Here is a 17,212-nt window from a genome sequence, read left to right on the forward strand (position 1 = left end):
AAACCACGAAAAACGGATGAGTTGGAACTCACGGCAAAAATAACAAAATTTATTATTTCTGTCCAAATTTTTCAAATTGAAAAATCCGCTCCAAAATAAACATCACGTGAAAATTTTTCTTTTTTTCAGATCTTCAATGTTGGTCCAGAATTTGTAACTTGGAAAATCTGCCCCGTCCATATTTATGTTTTCTGTCCATTTTTTATATTTTAATAAATCTGCTCCATCTTTTTTTAGTCTGACTCCATTTATTATCATGATTCTTGAAAACTTGACATAAATCTGCTCTAGTTTGGAAATTGCAGCAGTAAATAATGATTTTTTACGAATCAAGTAGATTTTCTGAATTTTCCAATTCCAGAACCATAATTTAAACCTATTTTGAAAATTTAAAAGTATCGCTGCTTAAAAAAACAGATTTTTCTTAATTTCACACTTTCAAGTAGTAAAATCGAAACTTTTGAAATATCAAGCGTCTTATAGGTTAACTATCATTTGTGAAAGATGTTCGCGTGTGTTAATATTCTTATTTTTCTGTCTGCATAATTGAGATAATTCAGAGAATTGTAGAGTACAAAAAGGGGTATTTGTTGAATAGCTATTTGATCTGACCTCACAGTCTCCCACCTTGTTTTCTTGTTTTTTGAAACATTCACTTATGAAAAGATTAGTTTATTTCCTTTATGTTGTCCATATCCGGTGTGTGGTGTCTGAAGTCATTAAACTATTATTTTTCAGTATTTCTCCATGACTCATCTCACAAAAGAATCAGAAAAACCTCCAGACTGTAAGTTTGTTCATCGGTTGCTCCAAAACTTAACCGACTTTTAGTTACCTGCAACTCATGTGGAGAAATATGTTGCTCCCTGGCTTCACTCCACCGTCATCGTGACAACCGCTACCATACATCACGCAAGTGTCTTCTCTGTAATTTATTTCTCTCGAAGGAGGAAAATTCGAAAAACCATCTTGTTCATGCTCACAACATCCAGAAACCAATGACGTGTCGTTGCTGTGATTGGATATTTTTGAGCAATATGGAGTACTGTCATCACAGAATGTTCCTGAAAGGAACTAGAACCGATTCATCGTATCCTCTTATTTTAAATGAGTGTCCACCTGGATTTTATTATGGAGAAGATAGTAAATGGTTGGATGAATCGAAGGAAATTCTGTTCAAATGGCAGATGGAGAAGTTGAATGAAGAGGTAGCTCTTAATGAGGACATTGTTGAAACAAAGAGATAACTTTTCCAGATACCATCGACTTCTAAAACTTCTACCGCTTCATCCTCTGATACTGTATCACCCATCAATGCGTCAAGATCTAGAGCACCAGCGAAGAAAAAAGGATTTATGATCAATGACATCCTCGCCTGGGGTGAATAAATTCATTAAAAACTCTTTTACAGTCTCTAATTTGCTAGATTTCCCTCCTTCGTTCCTCTCTGCCTCCAACCAATGCAAATATCATTCTCATTACCGTAACCTCTTTCGTCGTCCCCATCTCATTTCTCTCTTTTCTCTCGTATGTTTCCCAAATGCTACCTTTTTTGTTGACAACAAACCTTCCTATTTTCCCTCCCAGTCATTTCTTTTTCGTTCTTTTCTTCCAGTAATATCGATTCAATTTTTTCTGTTTTCGAGCTGTCGATTCTCTAGGCTGATCGTTCCATTCTCTTAGTTGTCCAGCAACGCAGTTCATTTCGATTCTCGTGATCCCACGTGTTAGTGTTATTCATCTGAATTTTTAAATGCTTTTGACAGACAAAAGTTGTTAGATAAATGCGACTATTCTCGAAGATGAAGATGAACGTCATAATTTCGAGTTTCGAGTCTACCGTTAACAGCTGTGGAATATATGCTTCTTTTATTTTCCAAAACCATATTCATTCATTTCTAACTGATACAATTTTCTATTCCAATGACGTGATAACCAAAAATGATCGTGTATGTTTTTAAGCTAGCCACAAAACAAGGCCAACATATCACATCCATGAACGACCTTGATATTTGAATGTCTAGACAACATACTCTCGAAAGAGTGTTCGAGGTCATTCAAGCTAACAAGTTGTTGCATTTCATTCCTTCTCAATTTCTGTTATCCTTCTACTTTTATCTAATTCTTGTCAAACTTTCAGATATTCGAAAACCAACCATGACTACAAACTCCCAATTTATCGTTCCAACCATGGGAATTGAACTTTGTAAGCGTTTCTTCCGTAAATTAAAATTTCTTCCCAATCAGTTATTATTCAGTTCATTGCAAGATTTGTGGAGAAGGGTTCTGGACGGAGAATACGTTCCACTCTCATCGTGACAATCATCCGAATAACCCATTGAAATGTCTTCTCTGCGATGAGTTCATTACCGGAGGATTCACTGCAAAAAGTCATCTCACTTGGGTCCATGCTATCCCGAAACCAGTAATCTGTCGATGCTGTGATTGGGCATTTCGTGAAGTTTCCGATTGTAGAGGTCATAAGAAATTCCTTCGTGGATCTGCAAACAATACTCCTCTCCCATTGGTTATCAATGCCCACGAACCGGGACTTTTCCATCAAAACGGGTACCTTTTGGACGGTATATCAAAGCACTTTCTCCGCATGTGGCAGCTGAATGCGATTGTTCAAGTGGTGAGTTGGGAACGGCATATACTGTTTTTCGAATAATAGTATGAAATATTACAGCACAAACCGAACCACCCAATTGCAACGGATTCTTCACTTCAGTCTTCTATTGTTGAAAACAACATCGAAGAAACTGACACTCCGTCCCCCACATTAGCCAGTCCAAATGCTGTCAGTTCGGAGAAGAAAAAGGAAAAAGGATTCATGATTAAGGACATTCTCGATTTGAACGATTGAGTCTGTTGACTTTGTCTCTTCAACCCCTTTTTCCCTTCCTTGATATATTTTTTTATGTCTCTCACCTTCTCTTCGGTATTAATTTTTTCACTAGTTTGTGTCTTTTTAAATGTTGTTCTTCTATATATGCCTACTATATACCAGTTTGGTGAAAATCCAAGAAACTCGATTGTTTTGGCTGTATTCCTTCAGTTCATACTATAATAATTTTCAATTATTACACATCTGGTCAGTCTCCTTACGCAGTGCTCACCTCATTGTAAATCGTGTCATTTCATAAGAAGAAGTAACATCTGGCAAAGAGTTCGTCGATCACAAGTAAAAATTATTTACAATAGAAATCGAGATGTCATCAGAAGATAAAGTGGGCGGAGTCTCGCGGAATGCAGAGAAGAGCCGCGCGGAATATATCTATTAGCCGACGATTGTTTTGGGGAATCAGTTTTTATTTTGAGCTCACGGTTTCTGTTTTCAATTGATACGTGTTGCAGAAACTATAGCGTTGGATTCGTGTTCTTGCCTCATGGGATCAGAAGTTGAGGAAGAGAAAACGAAAAACTGTAAGTTCCTAACTTCAGTGCTTCTGAAACTGAAATCTTCCATTGCAGATGTCTGTAAATGTTGCGGTAAATCGTTTTCCAACGAAAGAAATCAATACAGTCATAGGGACAATCATCCAAATGACCCCATGAAATGTCTACTTTGCAAGGATTACGTCGTCTACAGTGATCCAAAATCTCATCTCAAACATGTCCATCAGATAGAGAAACCAATAATTTGTCGTTGCTGTGACTGGACATTCCGATGCGTTAAAGATTTCCATCATCACAGAGCATTTCTTCGTCAACGTTGTTGTGATGTAACTCATCCGGTGGTGTTGAATAAAACGTTGCCTGGATTCTTTTGTCAGAAAAAAGACCAGTTGGTTCAGGAAAGTATTGATGTTCTCACTATCTGGCAGAATAAAGAATTGAGCAAACCGGTGGGAAGACATTGTAAAGTGAGTTTATGAAGTAGCTTCTCAGGTTTTGAGCACTTAGTTGTTTTCGTCCTTGTTTTGAGCTAAGAGTATCAAACGGTTAATTGATCGATTTTCATTTGTTGGTCTTAAATAAAACCAACTTCCAATGATCCCAGAACTTCTCTCAATTCACAATAAAAACTTACAGTCACAACCAACTATGCCACGTTCATCTTCTTACAAGACGCCTAACCCAAATGTCTCCATCCAGATGACTAGCACACCGGTCAGAGAAACAACTCGAATTCATTTGAAAATAAATGGATTGGTTTACAGAATATTAACTGCTATCCTGTTCCCCAAACATCATCTCCGATTATACCAAACATCGATTCGGCTCCGTACGCGTATGCTCATAACTCCAACAACATTTACCGGACAACGGATAATTACAACTATTGGGTAAGGATGTGTAGACTCTTTCAAAAGATCTCAGAAGAAAAATGAATTGATTCTAGAATTACACCGAAACAACTCAACCTCCAACAACTCTCCAAACTAATTTCTCATTGGATACTCCATTCACTGAGTCATCTACAACTGGAATTTCAAATGGGAACAACAACATTACCTGGAATAATGACACAGACGAAGCAAAGGCTCGTGAAAGATTCTGGAAATGGCTTGATGGAATTCCAGATTGATCCTCTGTCATATTTTTAGCCTTTTTCGCTGCAAGACCATAATCTCCAACCTTTCAAGTAATATTTGTTGTATCTATCACATATTCCCTCTTTCTCTATCACTTGATATCCAAAATGAAAGGATGCCTCCCATCTTATATTTGGAAATCTGTTATACATAGATTATACTCTATACAAAGCTCCACCTTTGCTTACTATGAAGAGAGGAATGCCTATTTTTTATCTTTTAATAATTATTCTTACCCACTGTCAGTCGACAATAAAATCTATAAAAATTGATCTGAATTACAATATAAAAACTCAGTAATAAACTGTTCAGAAATCCAAACTTCTATTATGTTTAAAAAAAATCAAAAAGTTTATTAAGGAAAATATTCATTGAAATCTTTCAAAACAAGAAACACCCATCTCAAATCTCAAAAAATCTGTGATTACATTATAATAACGTCATTATGCTTAACGGCATCCTTTTCGTCAATAACATGATGAGAATCACTTGCATTCTTCGATTCCGTGAAGTGTCCCTTTCCATCGCTACTCAACGAATTATCATGACTGACCGACTTGTCACCTCCCTTTGCCATCGTCTTCTCGTAATCCGCAGTCATTTCACTCTCAGTTCCATTTCCAAAATTCTGATATCTTCGCTTGTTTGCTCCTTCACCACGTGTCTCCAAATCCGCGTGAGTGTTGGATCCAACATCCAAATTAACACTTGATCCATCTGCATTCTTTTGATCTCTAATATGAGATGTTGCAGCATCATTTCTAGACTTTGAGTGATCTACATGACTCTCGTCCTTGTTGAGAACCTCACTTCCATCAGCCATTAAGAGTCTTCGATTGTCCGAGGCAAGTTGTTGTTCTTTTAGTTCCGCAGTAGAGGCATTTTTGTGTTGGACGTCATTGATCTCAGTCCCATCCGCACTCTTTGAGTGAATCTTCGAGTTGGCGACAGCATCCTGGAAAAGGAAGAATCTACGAGGTTCTAAGAGTACTCAACTTACCGTATCATTAGAATGAGAATCCACCAGACTACTCTTGACTATGAGTTGCGAACTTCCATCAGCACGTTGATGTTCGAACTGATTGACTCTTGCGTCAGAAGCATCCTTGCTTGCGTGTTTATTAGCAGAATCACTGCTAGCTTCGGAGAATGTTCCATCGGCATTCTGAACGAGGCTATGATCATTCTTGACCTCCGAATCATTGTGTTCAGCAGCTGTTTGATTACTGCTGTCAGAAGCCAACGAATGGGACCCATCAGCATGCATAACTTCCTTAACATCCACATCACTGCTTCCTTTAACGGAGTCATGAGAATCCGCATTTTCATTATGTTGCTCGCTGGTACTGGTTCCATTCGCATCCTTCGATTCTTTCGAATTTTTCGAGAATTTGTTCATATTGGCTGAAGCGTCAACTTGTCTGCTGTCTTTTTTGTGATTTACTTCAGTTCCATTAGCCGTCTTCTGGTGGAGATGATTGAATTGGTTGGATTCAGCATCGGATGTGTTGTAGGAAACTCCAGCATTCAATGTTTCGTTCGACTGAAATTATAATCATTATCTATTCGGACACACCAATTTGCAACGTACCATAACTCCATTAAGTCCCTTGTTGAAATTTCCAACTGACAAGCGAGATCCTCCATCAGTTCTGTTGACACGAGAGTTGGATCCCTTGGATTCGTCGATGAATGTTCCATCAATGTTCTTCTCATGCTGAAAATCAATAAAGTGAGGCTATGTCAGACACTCGACAACTAACAGTGTTCTCCATGGCCATCTTCTCTGCTTCATATGTGTTTCTGTTGGTGTCATTCTTGATATTCGCATGTGTTTCAGTTCCATCAGCATTAAGTTTATCAATCGCCTGCTCAGAGTTTCCATATTCTCCAGTCTTCTTGTTACGGTAGAATCCTTCAACCGAATGATTTTTAACATTTCCGAGTTCATCAACAGATGCTTGAAGAGCATGAGTAAGGTTGTGATTCTCGTCTGTGGAAAGACCACTGGAAGAGTTTGAACGCGATGATGACCTGCTTCCATCAGCGTCTTTTGTATCCATGAGTTCAACAGCGGTATTATTTCTGCTTTCTGCCTGAAATATAAATGAATCAGTCTAATGCAAAATATACGGAAGGCAGCCCAAGAAGTGAACCAAACGAGTTCTCTGATTACTATCAAAATGAACGTTTTGCAGCAAATCGAATAGTTCTTCCCTACCTTTCTTCCACTCTCAATACTTGATTCATTAAGAGATCTCTGTCCGTTCTTTCCAATTTGTTCACTGACACTTCCAGCACTTTGGTTAGCCTCATCCAATGCATAGTCATCTGTCTTGTTGTTTGCAGTGTGAGTGAATGTTCCATTGAGTCCAACAATATCAAGTGCCGCATGTTGTCCAGAAGATGAGTTGATTTTACTGCTGTTTCCTCCGGCATGACTTGCTTCATAAGATGATGTTCCATCAGCATTGACAAGTTTCTTTGCGATGAGTTCCTCTGACATTCCCTTGTCATAACTAGTATTATTGAAGTTTCCAGTCGAATTGGAGAATGTTGTTCCATCAGCGTTCTTTGCTGATTCCAAGTTCGATTCGAAGTCAGCGTTACTTCCTTTCTCCGATGATGCCTTCTTACTGTAGTTCGAGGTCTTAACATTTCCAGCAGCATCCTTACTTTCAGCATCAGAGAAGGCGTGTTGATCTGACTTGTGAGAGTCTCCAACTGATCCTTTTCTCTGGAAATGAGATTGGTTACTAACAATTGTAACTTGGATAAAATAAAATTATTCACTTACATTCGTGATGTTATGAGATGTCCCGTCAGCGTTGAGCTGCATCTGTTCATTCTCGTCAAGAACGTTGTGACTGAGATGTTCATCGGTGTTCTTGTGTCCTGTATCGTTACGTTCGAAGGTTCCATCGGCATTATTTTGATGATAGAATTCCTTTGCTTCGTCGAGAGCAGCAGATCTAAAACAAGTTCCGACGTTTAGCCAGCAATTCGGAAAGCTTTGCAGATCTTAAGGGGCACAAGACTGCACAAATTTTCAAAGATCCCCTCATTACTTACCGTGTTTGATTGTTGATGTTGTTGGTCTTTTTACTTTCGACCTTTCCAGATTTATCGGAAGATAAGAAGTTGGAGTTTGCCATCTTGTAAGAGTTGTCATCGTCTGATGATTTGTTGTGGCTCGATCCTTTTTCGATCTGAAGAAAAGTCAAGTGAAGATCTTTTCCAGACAGGGTAGAATAGAACTGGTGAGATAGGTTCCCAGTTAGCAAAATTGGTATTCTGAAGGCGTTTTCATAAATAATGTTCCTACAGTAATCCGAAAAAAAAAACTAGAATTTTCTTGTGCAAAGAAACTTTTTATAGCTCATAAAACTGCGCTTGTGGAACGGAAAATCTTTCTTTTGCACAAACTGTTTGGGGGTTAGTCTCTATTTAAAACGCAACTGCAAACCACGAGTGTTGGATATCAATAATAGTGAAATCTACAGTAAGACATGGTTAACCCAGATATCGGAACAACTTACAACAGATCCATCTGCACTTCTGACTAAATCGTTCACGCTTGCTTCATCAACCTTCTTCTCCTTGTCGTATCCTTCTTTGGTCGAGTCACTGGATGAGATATTCTTTCCATCAGCACCAACAACAGTCATAGAATGAGTGTTTGATGAAGATCCAGAACTCTTACGAGTTCCTATGTGTGAGTTTGAGCGATGTACCATTGAAGCTTTACTAGCATCTAACTTTGGAAAATCAAATGGGTCAGCGCCTGAGGATTTGGCTGAAAATCAGAAATAAAAAAGAATATTCTTCTGGAAGAGACCCCGTACCTCCAATCTTTCCGAAAGATCCAAAGGATCCGAAAGATCCGAATCCACTTGATTGTTTAGAAAACTTGGCTTTCATATCATCAATAAGATTACCATGAACCACTCCAAGAATCAGAAGGGTCGCCACAGCGACACCTTGAGGAGAAATCATTTTCCTGAAAGAAAAAGAAAAAGGTTCAAAAGTATACGGTAGCAAGAACACGGGTGACTATAAAACTGAAATACGATCAAAACGCAAAACTCTTGACTTTTATACGAAATGGATTCGATAGTTTACGATCGTCACAAAACTCTTCGCGGGGTGTTGCAGCATTCGATGGAAAGGGGTGAAGGTTTTATGAGATGAATCCATGAACATTGAAAAAGTGAATGACGATAATGTATAGAAAGGGAGCGATGGTTTTTTCAAGGTGTGATATGAGTCAACGATTATATTGCTCCTGGAACTTGTGTGCTTTGGTGGAGGATTTCAACTCTAGATGTTCGTGAAAGTCAATGTGCTGATTCTGGCTCGGATGAATGGGGAACCCATCGTGAAAACTGTATTAGTGGTGCCCGTTCCATATGCAGTAAGGTTTTAAAGTCCAAAATGTTCTTTGAAGTTCGGAAGTTGAGGTCGATACGGCATGAGATAGGATCTTATTCACTAATTATTAGGTTTCTTAATCTTTTCTGCTAATTATCTTTTTTTGTTTTTCTGTTGTCTGATAATAACTTTTTTGTTAATAAATCTTCATTCCACAGTTATAATTAGTTAACATTCAAAATTTAGACATATCTGGTGTCATCATCATTATCGAATCCCTCATCCCAAATTGTCCTGCTCGAAGATGAAGATGAAGAGGACGCTTTTCTGGATGAAGTGGAGAACGACGACGAGAATTCCTCTTCCTCGGATCCGTTGTCACTGATGCGCTGCAAATGGATAACTTCTACTTCTTTCTATTTTTCACAGTCACTTACATGTTTCTTCTTCTTGTGACCGGATTGATCGAAATCCTCATCATGCGTACTGCTCTTTTTGTTCTCTGTTTTCACCATTCGTCCATTCGCATCTCTTCCGAACTTGACACTTCCTCTTTCGTGATTCTCCTCGTCCTCATCTTGACCTCCACGTCTTCTACCGTTGCTTCCTCGTTGATTGAATCTTCCCGATCGTTCCTCTTTATCAAAACGACTTCTTGTGGATGATCCGTCTCTTGAGGATTGACGTCTTCTACCACTGGATCCCTCATCATCCTCATCTTCTTCACGAGTCTGCTGACGTCTCCTGGAACTGCTGCTCTCTTCATCTTCCTCTCCACGTCTACCCTGATTACTCCCTCTTCCAGATCCACGTCGTCCACTTCCATTTCCACCAAATGTAGTTGTCAGGATACGTCTTCCCTTAGAATCCACGACGTCTCCATCATTTTCATCATCGTTACCAACTTGACCATTTCGCCGAGATCCGTTTCCTAGAATTAAAAACTCATACTATCAACCGGTTGTAAACCATGTCGCGGTTTTTTTTAAATTCGGAACATGTCACTTGGTATGTTCATTCGTTTCCAGCAGTATCTTAAACTCAGATCTCTAAAGTATCTAGCTATATATGGTCGATATCCTATTACCTCAAATGAGATGGTGCGGTCTGATATCAAGAAACCTGCGAGCAAGGGAACAAGAATTTCCCACTAACCGTTACTCTTTGTTCCATATCTGGATGCTCTCGAGCTGCTGGAATCACGTGAGTTTTCTTCTCCATGACGACCACGAGCTGAAAATTGATTTTCAATGATTTGCAATCTATCTCTAAACTAACAATTGGATCCAGTTCCACCAGTATGTCTTGTATTTCCACTCTCATCAACATATCTTGCTGATCCGGTATTTTCGAAACTAGTGTCGGCATTTTGTGGAGCGCCTCTTCCACCTGGAATCATAGAGATGGTGATTGAAGTCGATTGAGTCACGTACCATTATTTCTTCCTCTTGTTCTGGAGTTAGTTGACGAAGAGGAAGTTCTTTCCTTTTCGATTGTCTCTGTTTCTTCATCATCACGACGGCTACCCCCACGTCGTCCAGATCTTCCTCGGCTTCCTAAAAAAGGGTTTTCATAGATATGACAAATTAGTTATAGTCTTAAAATTTAGTGAGATTAACCACGTTAAAATATACTCGATGTTCACCTTCTTAAACGAAGGTGGTTTTTCCGAAATTTAAGTACGCTTGCCCGAAATTCTCTTATATTCTATTGACTAATTATCTATTGCTGATGTCAAATCTCTCATGCATACCATTATTTCTTCCATTGGATGATGTTGAACTGGAGTCTTCTTCTTCCTCGTTTCTTCTCCTTCCACCTCTGCCTCCGTTTCCGCCTCGACCTGAAAATGTTTTAAAAAGTATTTCAGATAACCATTTGTCTAGATATCTCACCTCGGTTATTTCCATTGGATCTTGATGCACTTGACAGAGTTTCCTCATCTTCCTCTCCAGTCTTTCTGCTGTATGAACCATCGTTTCCTCCAGATTTTCCTGAAAACGTATGTATAAAACTGATAGTTCCACAGCAAAGTCTGCTTACCTCCTGATGATCTTGACCGATCCTCTCCGACCTGATCCTCTCCGGTCTCATCCAAGAAGGACTTTCCGTCTTCCCCATTTCTTCCTCCTTTACCATTTGTTGACCCACTTCCATCTTCTCCATCAGTTCCATTTCTTCCTCCTTTTCTTCCACCACGCCTTGAAGTCCTACTAGAAGTTTGAGAACTGGTCGATGAGCTCGTGGAGTTCTCCTCGGAATACGTGTTGGATTCTGACTTTCCTGAGGAATTATTTCTTCTAGATGAGCCACCATTTCCATTTCTACGTCTTCCACCAGTGCTGCTCTGGTCTTCTTCTACTTCTTCGAATTCTTCTCCGTCATAGTCGACTCTACCACCACTGTTAACTTTCCTATCGTATCCACTGTTAGATCCCTCTTTTCCATATTCTCCATCAGACGAATCTGAGCCTTCTCCATCCTGGTATTGTCCTCCGTTTCCTCCTTTTCTGGTTCCTTTACCATTAGTTCCAAGGTTTCCGTTTCTGGATGCTCCATTAGATGAACCTTTTCCTCCGTTGACTTCATCATCTCCTCCAGAAATTACTCCTTCAGAATCTTGCTGTTTTCCTCCGTTTCCGTCCTTCCTGATTCCTCTACCATTGGTTCCAACGTTTCCATTGTTGTTCCCATTAGATCCATCTCTTCTTGTCTTTTTCTGCTCTCCAGCTTCGTAGATAGCACGTTGACGTTCTTCTGAAAAGGAACTGATGTACCATCTAAAGTGTTCGTAACTCACCGTCATCCTCATCGTCAGCCGCTCCTCCTTTTCCAGATTTTCTCTCATTATTCCGTCCATTTCTATTTCTATCATTTCGTCCACCACCACCATTCACCAGATCATCTCCAAATGATCCATCACCGACCAGTTGTCCAGAACCTTTTCCCCCATTCTGATCATCTCCACTACCTGATCCATCAGATGATCCACCAGATTTTGGTCGGCATGATCTACCGTTTCGCGTGCTGCAATTTAGATCGGATGGTTTAGAGATACCGTATTAGTGACTAATCACCTGGCTTCCACGAGAACCGCTAAAACAAGTATAGAAGCGAGAGAGTAGGTGAGCAATCTCATTGAGAGAAAATTAATACTGAATGAGTGACTTTTTCGTTTTTATATTGACACAGAAGGTCATTAAACCCCCACAGTGAAGTAATAATAACTGAAAGAGATCATAAACTTTTACGAGTTCCTCGATAAAACTACAGTATCTTTTGGAGTATCGAAACGATTTCTGATTTGTGAGTTGTATATATGAAGTGATTTAAATGGAAAGAAGAAAATAAGAAAACCTAGAACTGATTGACGAGAAACTGTAATCAGAGAAAATGCTTTACTTTTCTACGTCTCTAAAAATTACTACGTTCTGGTATCATAGATCTGAAGTATATGTAAAATTCCAGCTCAATTCTTTTCTTTTTAAAGAAACACTGGCATGAGGCATCTTGCTCTCTGGGTTCATTCCTGAAAATATTGAAAAAGCTTTATAGGAAACATAAAAGTGATCTTTTATGAAACCAACTTCCGACGCGATATACAGAGAAATTACGAGTTAACAGACTTCATATTCCGCAGGTGTGAACTACGATAACAAATTTTCTATTCGCTTCCGAAAACATTCCCATACCAAAAATCCTCGCAACATTCCATCTCATCTCGTTCATTCAAAAATTCAAGAATTTCAGTTTTCGGCTTGAAAAGTACTTGCCTTTTTAGCAGATGCTTGTTTTTTTTGTTGTAAAAAACTACTGCAAGTTTCCCGCAAATACTTTTTTTGCTGGAGATCCATTTTGAAGTTAGTCCCCACAAGATGGCATTTTATATCAAATTAATCTTTCTGAAAATCGACTTCCTGCTTGAAGCTGCTCAAAACATCCTGTTGGTTTGGTCTTGTCAGACAAGTAACGTAATATTTATAGAGCGTGCACAAGAAAATTGAAAAATGAAACCTGTTGAGAGATTGTTTATTATTTCCTATCATGCGTTCAATTACCTTGTCCCGAAACTTTTAATGTTCTGCCATATCCACTCTCCATCTTCTGCATTCCCATCAGTTCTTCCATCTCTCAGTTCCCTTTTCTCTTCACAATTCCCCCCGATGTCTCTCTTCTTCTCCTCTTTTCAATTATCTTGGTATCGAAAGAGTTCGTCTCTTCCGCTTCCTCTTTTTCTCTATTCTCTACATAATTCCGCTTCTCTCTCTTCCTTCTTTACGCATATTTACATATTGATTCGAACACCCTTACGAGAAACCAGCCAGCTACATTCTATTAGTATACTCCATTACAATGACTGAAGAAAAAGTGGAAGAAAAGTTCAAGCCGTTCCAACTTGTTCTTTTACCCGTATTGGCAAGAGAGAAAGCATTGAAGTTTCTGGATCCAATTGATTTGTGAGTTCCTTCTGTTTTTATTAGAGAAATTATCTCTCATTTTCTAATTTCAGATTCGAAATATCCCTTTGCTCTAAACGAATGACCAGTTATGTTCGAGCTCTCCGTATCCAAGCCAGACATCATTCGCTCATTTTGGCTGCTGGACAATTCAGTGTTAGTGTACACTTTCAACGAAAACGACCTCTTTTCTGGGATTTCAACAGCTTCTTCTCGAGAGAAAATATGACTGACACAAGAACAATTGGAGGTATTAAGTTCGATAGTTGGTAAGGACAAACAGACAAACCGACAGACTTCCAAGTCTTATTTTTCAGTGAGAGATCCATTCGTAATACGTTATCAATCGACGAATTCTACTGCGAGTACCCTGAAAAAGAAATTGGAGTCACAACTGTTTCAAAGCATTTCCAAACAATATTCCACGGCCCTCTCGATATTGTTGTGGCCCCATACTTCCATGAAAAATATCACATTCTATTTTCTGAATTCAAAAAGTGTCAGGAGCTGGAAATTTGTGGGACACCTGTGCCGAGTTTGGAGGCAATGCAAAGAATATTCGGAGAAATGAAAGTTACAAACAAGCTCGTCCTCCGACCTGAAACGGTTGATGAATATATTATTGAAACGGTATGTTTCCCTTGAAAGAAATAATATTTCTGAATGAATCACTTCGTTTTAAGGCACTCGATGTGGAAGAGCTTAATTTACGAAGTGCCACATGGATGAAACGAGAACATCTTCTTCGACTAAACTGCAAATCTGTTCAAATATTCCGCACAAATTTCACCTCTGAAGACCTCGAAGCATTTGCTGAAAACTGGATGAGAAACAAAAAGTCGGTTATCGAGAGAATCCGGTTCGATTGGAATTCAGGAAGAGTCTTCCGATTTCATATGTTGAATGCAGAAAGTTGGGATTCAAAGAAGAGAGAAATGAACTATATGTATGAAAATGATAGAGGTGTCTTAGTAAGAATCGACTGTTCGGAAGGATTTGATATGGAAAGAGATGATGGATTGATAGGAACTTTTGTGTTGGAGACAGTGGATAATACTCAATATTTACATTTCTTGGTTTGGAGAGAGAGATTTCCGGAGAGGAAGAGAATAGAGGAGCTGCCAGCCAAACTTGCTCCGTTCTATAAACAATTGGTGACAATCAACAAAAATCATCCAGATGCCACGTCATTCGAAAGACTACTGTCGAATCCTGATTTGACTCCTACTGAATTCATGGAAACGTATCGGATATTGAGGAATATGGATGCTGAAAATACAGGCGACAGTCTGGGAAAACAAAGTAGACGATATGTTTTTAATCAGATGAAAGAAACTATTGTGGCATAGAATCTCTGGTTTTTAAAAGTTGTTTTAAAGTTTTTAATAAATTGGACTTATATTTTATTCAATGTTTCTTGCTCATCTAGTGACTTGGAAACCTAACAGTATTTGGGTTCAGATGAACACTTTGTGAGCATTTATTGTTTCCGAGGAGTGAGACGGCCCGGCTTCATTCCAAAAATCCGGCATTTAAAATTCCCAAAGTTTCCCTGATTGCCTAATAAACTCAAGCGTAACTCCAAACTAATGAACTCCATTTATATGACATCTTTTTCCAAAATCTTGATAACATGGTAACACCTCGAAAGACTATAAACCCGCAATATGTGTACACATATCATATTCAACTTATTACTCACATGACCCCAAACTGACCCGTTCCTTCCTTTTCTCTCTCTTTCTCTCTCCCCATTTCTCTTCTTTTCATTATTCATACTACTACTCTTCGTCCGACTTTCCGTCCTCCTCCCGCACTTCCTTCCAACAAACATTAGTGCAATTCAGTTGTTGCCATTTCTCAGCTGTCTCCTCATTTCTCTATTCATCTTTCTATTCATATTGATTCGAAATCCAATACTTCGGGTACTGACACATCTTCAATGGATGCCGATCATCCAACTTTTCCCCTTATAAAACTACCAGTGGTACCGCGGACATTGGTTTTCAGCCTATTCGAGTCAGGAGATTTGTAAGTTTTTTTGCTGGAGTTATACGTTTAAAAGTTAGGTTATTTAGCGTTATATTAGCAAAATCAATTTTAGAACCGGGATATGTAGAAATAATTCAGTCCCACTAGGTTGCATGATGGAAAAACATAGGTTCTTAACTGTAACAATAAACTTTCCACCTTTTCCAGATTCGATATATCACTATGCTCCAAACGAATGACTCGAATGATCAAAGAGACAAGAACACTCGCAAACTCTCATTATCTTTTGTTCCGGACATGTCAAAGCTTGATCCAAGTGAAATTTATTAAATCTCGAAGAATGATTTGGTTTGATTTCACAAGTGGAGTACCGAGTGATGAAATGAAGGAGGAGAGAACTGTGGGAGCTTGTCATTTTAAGCATGTGTAAGTTGTTCGAACTATTTTCTGAAATTCAAATAATTAATTTCAGCCAAAAAATCAGTCAAAAAGATGTAGAAATCGATCAATTTAACATTTTCTACCTAGATGTTCAGAAAGGAATGGCTGAATTATCGAAACACCTTGTTTATATTTTCCCAGGACCGATTCAAACGGAATTTTCTGTTATTTTCAGTCAAAAGTTTGGAGAACTTTTTGCTTATGAGCATATGCAACAGTTGGAAACATTGAGGATTGTCGGGGGAATCATGTTGAAAAATCTCTTGGAACAAGTATTCGGAAATCTGAAAATCCAGAAAAAACTGGTAGTGGAACCAGACACTGATGATGAATATGTTATTGAACAGGTGAGAACGTTTTCAATGTTTCAGATGTGACTTTGATATTCGTTCTTTTGATATTTTATTTAACTATTTAAACATACAGTAAAAGTCACTGGAGGTCATGTAAAGTCCCTCACGATACTTGGCATAAAAAGACATCTGAATACGAAGATGTTTAGATTTTAAAAACAATTTTTGCAAAAAACAAAACATATCAGTATAAACTCGCAAAAACCCAGTATAATTTTTTCATTTTCAGGCCTTCCAAATCGACGAATTGTTTCTTGCAAACGCTCGATCCTGGACTCAAGACCATCTTCTTCGAATGGAATGTCGTATTGCTCATCTCTACGATCACTTCTTCGGATATGATGAGATTCGATCCTTTGCTGAAAACTGGCTGTTGTCCCTCAATTTGAGAACGGAGCGTGTCTGCTTTGGGTGGAGAAATCGGTCAACTGTTCTCGAGTTTGATGACCTCAGAACTAAGAAATGGGACAGAACTCAAAGAGAACGGAAGTATTTGTACTACGAGAAGAATGAATTACATCGAGTTGACTGTACAAATGGATTGGATATTCAGAGACATGATGGAGAACTCGCAACACTTGTCTATTGGGGAAGATCCATCTATTTTCTCGTTTGGAATGAACGATTTCCGGAGAAAAAGAGGTTGAGCCAACTGCCTGAGAAACTCGCATCTCATTACAAAAAACTAGAAGAATTGAATCGAGAATACACGGATTCAAGTTCTTTGGAACGTCTTCTTTCGAATTCTTCATTGAGATACGATGAATTCGTGGATACTTATAAAGTTCTTCGTGGAATGGATGCAGAAGTCAGATTGTCGTCGGTCGGCAGGTCGTTGAGAAGAAGAGTTTTCGATCAAATGTATGAAATCATCGATTATCAGGATTATCTGGAAATCGGTTAAATTCTCTAAAACAATTTTTATGGGAAATTAGAAAATATTAAAGTTGAGATAGGTGTACATACGATTGTTTTTTGCTTCCAGAGAATATTGCTGCATAAAATTGTACATAACTTGTTCTTTCTTTTCAATGTTTCATTATCAAGCCAATCAAATTCA

At 38.6% G+C, this 17,212-nt stretch overlaps 7 protein-coding genes across 7 annotated transcripts; 5 read left to right on the top strand and 2 right to left on the bottom strand.

Annotated features, from left to right (window-relative positions):
- Nucleotides 1-747: 747 nt before the first annotated feature.
- On the top strand, nt 748-1,388 carry GCK72_009262 (uncharacterized protein; the record flags this gene model as incomplete). The annotated part of the gene is made up of 3 exons (XM_003106372.2): nt 748-787; nt 832-1,208; nt 1,257-1,388. 3 exons carry the CDS (start codon nt 748-750, stop codon nt 1,386-1,388), a joined length of 549 nt encoding a protein of 182 aa, XP_003106420.2.
- A 769-nt stretch (nt 1,389-2,157) lies between these two features.
- On the top strand, nt 2,158-2,866 carry GCK72_009263 (uncharacterized protein; the record flags this gene model as incomplete). Its single annotated transcript, XM_003106323.2, has 3 exons — nt 2,158-2,206; nt 2,259-2,635; nt 2,690-2,866. 3 exons carry the CDS (start codon nt 2,158-2,160, stop codon nt 2,864-2,866), a joined length of 603 nt encoding a protein of 200 aa, XP_003106371.2.
- Nucleotides 2,867-3,389: 523 nt separating this feature from the next.
- GCK72_009264 (uncharacterized protein) lies at nt 3,390-4,531 on the top strand (the record flags this gene model as incomplete). Its single annotated transcript, XM_053727294.1, has 5 exons — nt 3,390-3,426; nt 3,475-3,866; nt 4,036-4,113; nt 4,164-4,289; nt 4,346-4,531. The coding sequence occupies 5 exons, from the start codon at nt 3,390-3,392 to the stop codon at nt 4,529-4,531; spliced, it is 819 nt and encodes a 272-aa protein (XP_053586871.1).
- A 431-nt stretch (nt 4,532-4,962) lies between these two features.
- Nucleotides 4,963-8,534, bottom strand: GCK72_009265 (uncharacterized protein; the record flags this gene model as incomplete). Its single annotated transcript, XM_003098164.2, has 9 exons — nt 4,963-5,493; nt 5,539-6,081; nt 6,130-6,255; nt 6,302-6,634; nt 6,760-7,275; nt 7,336-7,510; nt 7,611-7,747; nt 8,078-8,334; nt 8,384-8,534. The coding sequence occupies 9 exons, from the start codon at nt 8,532-8,534 to the stop codon at nt 4,963-4,965; spliced, it is 2,769 nt and encodes a 922-aa protein (XP_003098212.2).
- Nucleotides 8,535-9,151: 617 nt separating this feature from the next.
- On the bottom strand, nt 9,152-12,048 carry GCK72_009266 (uncharacterized protein; the record flags this gene model as incomplete). Its single annotated transcript, XM_003098110.2, has 10 exons — nt 9,152-9,298; nt 9,347-9,840; nt 10,065-10,142; nt 10,188-10,298; nt 10,343-10,465; nt 10,663-10,752; nt 10,805-10,903; nt 10,953-11,666; nt 11,710-11,936; nt 11,987-12,048. 10 exons carry the CDS (start codon nt 12,046-12,048, stop codon nt 9,152-9,154), a joined length of 2,145 nt encoding a protein of 714 aa, XP_003098158.2.
- A 1,214-nt stretch (nt 12,049-13,262) lies between these two features.
- On the top strand, nt 13,263-14,715 carry GCK72_009267 (uncharacterized protein; the record flags this gene model as incomplete). Its single annotated transcript, XM_003098116.2, has 4 exons — nt 13,263-13,366; nt 13,420-13,635; nt 13,684-13,996; nt 14,050-14,715. The coding sequence occupies 4 exons, from the start codon at nt 13,263-13,265 to the stop codon at nt 14,713-14,715; spliced, it is 1,299 nt and encodes a 432-aa protein (XP_003098164.2).
- A 983-nt stretch (nt 14,716-15,698) lies between these two features.
- On the top strand, nt 15,699-17,056 carry GCK72_009268 (uncharacterized protein; the record flags this gene model as incomplete). The annotated part of the gene is made up of 3 exons (XM_003098176.2): nt 15,699-15,784; nt 15,831-16,146; nt 16,382-17,056. The coding sequence occupies 3 exons, from the start codon at nt 15,699-15,701 to the stop codon at nt 17,054-17,056; spliced, it is 1,077 nt and encodes a 358-aa protein (XP_003098224.2).
- Between the last annotated feature and the right edge of the window lie 156 nt (nt 17,057-17,212).

The sequence above is a fragment of the Caenorhabditis remanei genome, chromosome III (genome assembly GCF_010183535.1).
Source record: "Caenorhabditis remanei strain PX506 chromosome III, whole genome shotgun sequence".
Classification (NCBI taxonomy): Eukaryota; Metazoa; Nematoda; class Chromadorea; order Rhabditida; family Rhabditidae; genus Caenorhabditis; species Caenorhabditis remanei.